Consider the following 8042-nt stretch of genomic DNA (forward strand, 5'->3'; position numbering starts at 1 on the left):
TTATAACTACCCTGTCAACCTCTTCATCATCAACACGAGCGGTCTCGCTTCCTGCAAAATCATAATATACTCGTAGTTAACGGCTATCAGAATATTAATCTGACCAGCCCAACGACGAGAATATTACAACGTTACACTGGTATTTGTTGTCTCCGTCTTACCAGTGCGTAACATAGAAAATTTACGCTCAGCAGAACACTCGTAGCTTCGTTAGTTTATACGTTAGAATGATTTGACCCATTATGAAACTCGATGGTAAGGACATTGTCTGTGTTTTTTACAATAATTCAGTTTTTAAGTGAGTTATAAGCATTTTTAATTTACGAAATCGTAGTGGTTGCCTATCTACTAGCGTGTAATTACCTAAATTATAAAAAAAATTTTAATTTCTACTCATGTATCCGGTCCTGTATATGTCATGTAAATAGGAAATGTAATTTTAAATCGACGGTCAATACCGATCACCTTAATAATTTTGAGTGACCAGTATTGCCCGATCAGTTTTGACTGGTATTGGCCGAATACAAATAATTTATAATTACGTTGTATCTCAATAAATAAATTAACCAAGCGTTTTATAACTGCAAGCATCTTAAACTACATAACATTTAGCATAGCACAGGTTAATAACTAATTTAATAAGATGAAATTAAAACTTAATCATCATTATTTTGGAAGGGCAAATATTACAAACGCAAACTTCGAAAAAAGAAAAAAATGTTATAATTTGTTAACATAATACGGCAGGAAAAAATAATTTTATGGTTTCATACAATAAGAAATCAGCTGCACAATAAACGGATTTTTATCAATCTTGATCTTTGAGATTACCCGTATGACCGAATTTTACCCCTGACCAGCTCTTCACCCACTCACCACAAAATGTCAATAAATCTACCTAAATATTATTATATAGAATGTACATGTAGTTTTACTTTAGTTCAGACTAAAAATTCAAAAACTTGTCTTCTATTTATTTGGAAGAAGAATGATTAAATTACAGGGGTAACAAAATTAAGTTTTGTCAACATATAAAAAAATCACTAGGATAAACGTAGAGGTTATCTTACGAGGTATACCGCCGCGGGATAAGATGATGACTAGGCGACGGACCGTTTTGCGTCCGTTTCGCGCAGCCGGTTTTTGATTGGTTCCCCGAAACATCAGTCAATGGTTATACAGCGCTGTTGCAAATAACAACGGCATACACTGTGCTATAGTGACAAGTGACGCTCCTGTTAAACATTGTTCCGAACACTAATACGTACTTGTATTTTTTTGCTCCTAACGCTATTATTTGTTAGTTATTACGCGCTTTTTATTTGCGACCTGTACGCTATTTATTTTCTTATTTACTCCGTGAAATATGTCTGGTGAGGAAGATGCAACATTTATTTCTACACGGAAGAATTCTTAAGGCAAAGTAAATGGAAACAATTTTGTAATAATATTTTTTATTCAACAGTAAAATCCCGATATAATTTTTATGATTTACCCTAGGAAAATTCATTTAGTAAAAAAAAAAATTTTGAGAATTCGTAAATAATACGAATTTTATTTAATTTTTCGGCAATACTTTTTACTATCAAAATGTTTGATAATATCAGAGCTTCCATTTGAAAAAAAATTTTGTTTTACGTTATTTACAATTAAAACGATACACATGTTTTTGTGTTTATCGTTATTTAGATTTAATACGTTACACGTGTTTTGCGTTTTAATTGTAAATAACGTAAAACAACATTTTTTTTCAAATGCAAGCCTTGATATTAACAAACATTTAACCAAAAATGTGTAGATGATAAAAATATTACTATAATTACAATAACCTACAAAACTACGATTTTAAATTATTTTGTTTTGCGTTATTTTTCGTTTAATGATATTCTATATATTTTTACGGTTTACGTTATATTGAAAATGTTGTTAACCGTTATGTTTTGTTTTACGGTACTTTATCTTTTTGTTTATCGTTTTTCGTTATAAGGTAATTACGTTTAAAATTTCAATCGTGTTTTGTCGTATATAACGTTATTATAACTGTTGCAAGCTCTGGTTAATATAATTTCAATAATAGTTTATATTTTTATATTTGTAGCATGTTAGCAGTGCATAGAAACGGATGATTGTTAATTGTTATAAAAATTTAAAACTAGAAAATGAAACAATGAAATATCTCGATTTGATAAAGCTTATTTCCAATACACTTGGTATTGGATTGAATAAGATTCGAATAACCGTCTCCGAGTAGGTACAACCAAACGAAAACTGTTACTTCACCCAATAGAAAAAGAAAGAAGCCTGGTGTTGTGGATAAAATTGACGATTTTGACAAGAACGCACCCGGAGAAAGGTGCATTCATTTTGGTTTGATAAACAGCTACCGACAGTTGCAAAAGTATTAATCTCTATCAGCGAAGACGAAACAATGCCAAATATAAAAGAGACATCCTTAAGAATAATCTTGAAGAACTTACGTTTAAAATTTATAAAACGTCAGGGAAACATCATTTTAATGGAGAGAAAAGACTTTATCGTAGTTTTGTAGGTTGTTGTAATTATAGTAATATTTTATAGTAATATTTTAATATTTTTGGTTAAATGTTTGTTAATATCAAGGCTTGCATTTGAAAAAAAAATGTTGTTTTATGTTGGATAAGGAAATATTTAATTTCAATTCGTCGTTTTAAAGAAGGCAGACCCATATAATATTATCTCGGCGAAACTTGGCTGAATGCTGGTGATTGTGCAAATAAGGTATGGATTGACACAACTGTTACGTCGTTTAGATAGGCATTCCAGGAAGATCTATCTACTGGCGCCCAAAACCCAACTGGCCAAGGTACAAGGTTAATTGTTGTACACATTGAGCCTGCAGCTGGTTTTGTGCCAGGGAGTCTACTGTGCTTCCAGTCAAAAAAAAATTCGTCTGATTATCACACGACGAAATGAGTGGGCAAACATTTCAAGAATGGTTTGAGGAAAATTTTTAAAAAAAAATTGATAGGGTAACACCAAAAGATTGGCAGTCTTTCATAAGACACGTGTTAGACGAAAATAAGATCTGGGGTGTCGACTTCATTTCCGACGAGTTAATAGATGAACTCCAGCGTCATATTCTGACGATTGGTGATACGACAGACTCATCTAATGACGAAGACGATTGATATGATTTGTATATAATTCTGTACCTAATTACTTTTTTATAATGTAAATATTATGATACTTTTATAATAAACGTTTATAATATTTAAAATAAATAATTTTATTTAACGATGTAATATTATTTACATTTGAATAATAAGTACCTATACAAAATAATTATACAATTTTGTAGGGTGTGATGAGTTGTATTGTTTGCGCACCGTCATAAAATTATTTTACGAATATACAGTGTGGTGAAATGAATTGTATTGTTATTTAAACACGTACAGGACTCTGTTGTCGCGTGAGCTCCCCGTATGCAAAACTGGGAGTGGTCGCAAGAACAAAAGGTCGTGGAGGAAGTTGTTTTTCCTGCGCGACCAGTCATCTTATTCCGTGGCGGGTATACCTATCTTTAATAATAGTATGCACTATTTTACTAAGAAATTAAATGATAGGGTTTGATCTATAATAATTTTTAATATAAATTTTAAGTTTTAAATCATTCGGGACTTAACTGCAGCGTCCCGTCGAAATAATGCCTTATTTCCGGGAAACTATGACGTTGGGATCCCATCCCGTTTTTGGAGAATTTTGAAGTCAGTCATTTAGGTTTAATCTATTTTAATTTTTAATATAAATGTTATAAGTTTTAAACCATTCGGGACTTATACCAACCTCTATATAACCTATCAAAATAACGTAAAAAAATACCTACTATGGATTTGCAATACCAGTTAACTGATTATCAAAGGAAATACCTACCGTAGGTACTTCCTTTTATTCATCAAAAAACAAATACAAATGCTGGTCTCAACATTTTTTTGAAAATGTTGGAATAAATCGACTTTTAAATAACGTCAATAAACGCATGATATTAATTATTTATAATTATTGTATATCTTACTCAATCCTAACTTTATTTAGTTGCGCTTCTTGATAGATTTTTACTACTCGTTCGTCAAATTGATTTTTTTTAATTTCGTATTCTTGAACTTTATCTTTATGATCGATCACCATCTTATGAATTTCGTCATTCAATGATGCAATTTCTGCTAAACACGATTCATTTTCTTCAAACATTAGTTTCATACGGGTCGTACGCATCTCATCTTCATCATAGTTCCTGTATATCTGGTATATCTTGTCACCGACGAGACGGAAAAATGTATCTATCTCGTAATTCAAATCACTGCCACCTTTTGACATCTAATTCGAAACATGTATTTGTTTGTAATTTGTTAGTTAGAAAGTTATAGCACTTACGGGATATGCATATAAATTATTTAATCATTTTACAATACCTACTTTTAAATTGTGAGTGGGGAGGTGAATGTATTGATTTTACAATTACAATGTGTTCGCCTTTTGGAGCAGAAAACTAAAAAATGCTTAGATTTTTCAACTTTGAAAGTGATTGGTGATATCTAGTAGCAAATTGAATCTAGTTGGTACTAGCCGCTAGGGAAATAAAATTAAAAATACTCAGAACTTTTCAAAATAACCATGTAAGAGAAAAATCAAAATCACAAAAATATGGTCCTTATTTTGTAGCTAAAAATGTATTAAATGTTCAGTTTGTATGGTACGTGGTTCCTCATAAGTAAGCTGTAAGGTTGTATTGACTACAATAAACATCTAAAAGATAAATAATAATAGTATTTTTTACAGACATTTTCAAAAATGTCATATTCAAATTTGGACGAAATTTGATACCAATTTAAATGAAGAATAAGTTATATTGGTGTAATTTAAGAATATTATTCGTAGGCATTTGACATTGTATGTACAATATACATTTATATATTTAATATGCACATTGGCATTTTAAAGTATTTGGATTAAGCTATTACCTATTTATACCATGAACTTAGGTACTATTTACACCCACCTACGGTTGGTATTGACGGTCTTGTAAAGAATACTTTTATTTTGTACTAGTTAATCTCACGCACTTCGTTGCCCGGCAACCAATAAATATTATTATAATAGCTTCAAAACCCATTGAAACCATTTTTAAACAACAATTTTCATCAGAAATTTCAAAATCCTGGTTTGAGCATCACCCGAGTTTGGTCTTCTCCTTTTTTGAATTAGCCTTTCTTTTGTCCAGATGTCTAATCTATCTCTGTATCAAATGATCTCGTGCACTTCGTTACCCATTAAAAATGCGAACTCTATATGAATAATATGTTTTACATATTACCATGGCAACCATTTATACACAAAAAATTCTATCGGTACTCGTTAAATGTACAAACTGTATATGACTCAAACTTTGTCCAATGCGTTATTTAATATTTGGTGTGTGATGTTCTAGATTTATGTTAACTTTTCTGTTTCCTAGGATAAAAATTCTGCTTCACAGCAGTACATTATCAGGTAGGCAATCTACCTGCGGTAGATCGCGGACCACGTGCTGTTTGTACGTAAGTGTATGATTTAACTCTAAAATATCAAAGTTATACCAAGTTTGTCGTTTTTACTTAATTCCACCTACGATGGATTAATATAATCAATTAATTCAAAAACCTAACCTAACCGTACTAAAATCCGATAAGTAAAAAAACCAAATTTAACCCTTTTTAAATTAGCCTATCTTCTTCCCAGTGGTCTAATCTACCCACAAACATTCATTTTATTGAATACAAATACATAGGTATACATATACACTTAAATAGTAGACTGTTTTACGAAAGCAATACATTTTATTTTTCATAATTATATCGAAAATATATTGTTAGAAACGTGAAAAAAAATCTGTGTAAGTTAGACCTCTTATAAGCATGGGCGCAACTAGGGTAAAATGTATGGGAGTGCTAAAATCTAAAGCACAACACGAAACCCCTCCCCCTTTTTTTTGGCAAAATTATTTTATGTAGGTACATACAAATTTAATGTTTTTATACAATCATTAAATAATCTAACATAAAATATCAATTCAGCATATCACAATAAAAATTTATTAAATAATAATGCTCATATTATAATAAATTTATTTTTCTATTATTAGTTAATGCAAACTTATTTAGAATTTTTTAATTATCAATGTTATTTGTAATGTCTCTTTCAATACATAATGAGGCTAGAGTATAAAATATACTCGCAACACGCAGCCAAATGTGAATAACTATAATGACGGGCCCGTATTATTGTACCCAAATGGAAATATTATTTACAAGACATAAATAATTTTTAAATCCGAAATCGATAACGTCTTATTAAATTGTATTCTATTATTAGTTTCCCAGACAGCAATTTTTTGTTTAATAATACAGTAGAGTCCCGCTAATCCGGACTAGATGGGACCGGACTCTCTCCGGATTATCGAAAATCCGGATTAAACGAAATGACGTTTTTTTTTTAACTTACTCATTAATAAACACTATAAATAATAACACAATAAATATACTGTCAAAAAACACCTCATGTATTTATACGAATTCAAAATTTATTGATTTACAATTTTACATTAGGTAACATTATTATTTTTATTATGTACATATGTATAAGACTTGAAAAAATAAACGGAACGGTCTACACTGGTACACAATCACCACTAAACGAAATAATATCACAATACATATGTACTAATCGAAACGATAAGTTTAAACCATATCTTAATTATGGGTATTCCCGAATATATATACCCATACAGCAATTTAATATTATTCGATATTATTATAACATTAAAATAACGAATTAATATTAGTATAACGTTATTATAATACTATTATAATATTATCATTACAAAATGCTGTCTGGGTATATTATACATGAAATAATATCACAATACATATGTACCTAATCGAAACGATAAGTTTAAACCATATCTTAATTATGGGTATTCCCGAATATATATATTATACATGAGTACTAAATACGAAACATAAATTGTCCGGATTAGCGATGACCGGATTACCGGGACTCTACTGTATTATTATAACATTATAATAACGAATAATATTAGTATAACGTTGTTATAATACTATTATAATATTATCATTACAAAATGCTGTCTGGGTTATTGTATTACGCCGACAGTACACTCTTCGCTCTCTTCTCGTCTCACCTATGTACGGGACAATTGGCGACGTTATCAGATATCTACATACTGCTGGCATTATAATATTTAACGATACAATTAACAATGGTTGTAGAGCGTTTGTGGGGAATCTAGGAAAAATGTATTAAAATAAAACCTACTGATTCTACGTATTGTGTACACGGTACATTTTAACATGTAATAAACCCATTTTAATAAACGCATTTGATGTTTCCATTGACCATTAGTGATTAACAATATTTAACTAACCTAACAATATTTTAATAATTTATCAATTTTACCAGTCAATAATTTATTATTTATAAAATCAGAAGTGTTACTGTAACCGATATTGTAAAAATTGTAAAAACTGGTACAGTAAATTTCGGAGTGCTAATTTTGATTTTGGGAGTGCTAAGCACTCCCAAGCCTCCCCTAGTTGCGCCCATGCTTATAAGTGAAATCAAAAAAACATTTGTCGTAAAACGTAACTTTTAATGCCATAGAGTATAGACGCGCGTGCAACGGAAACAAATAATAAAAAATAACCACATAGAGTGTATGTTGATACGAGTCAACGATACACCACTGTGTGATTAATATTGTGCACTTAAGAGGCCATAACTCCGGAATTACTTATAGATACAAATACATATACATACAAACTTAGATAATAGCCGATTCTCAGACATATATATTGATAAAAATAATAATACTAATCAACAAACATGCCCGATTAACCAATAGCAACCAATATATAAATATATAATACACTATTATTTGTTTAATACATTTTTATAAATTATACCTTAGTTAAATCCATACTAACCCTTTGAAGCATGGTGGTATAAAT

General features: G+C 30.2%; 1 protein-coding gene across 1 annotated transcript in view; it reads right to left on the reverse strand.

Annotated features, from left to right (window-relative positions):
• LOC100571709 overlaps positions 1-8042 on the reverse strand; it is a 37893-nt gene that overhangs the window by 22694 nt on the left and 7157 nt on the right. Inside the window, exon 3 of the mRNA XM_029485849.1 lies at positions 4052-4353. Within this exon, the coding sequence (XP_029341709.1) occupies positions 4052-4353 (302 nt within the window). The remainder of the gene's footprint in view (positions 1-4051; positions 4354-8042) is intronic.

This window comes from Acyrthosiphon pisum, chromosome X (genome assembly GCF_005508785.2).
Source record: "Acyrthosiphon pisum isolate AL4f chromosome X, pea_aphid_22Mar2018_4r6ur, whole genome shotgun sequence".
Taxonomy (NCBI): Eukaryota; Metazoa; Arthropoda; class Insecta; order Hemiptera; family Aphididae; genus Acyrthosiphon; species Acyrthosiphon pisum.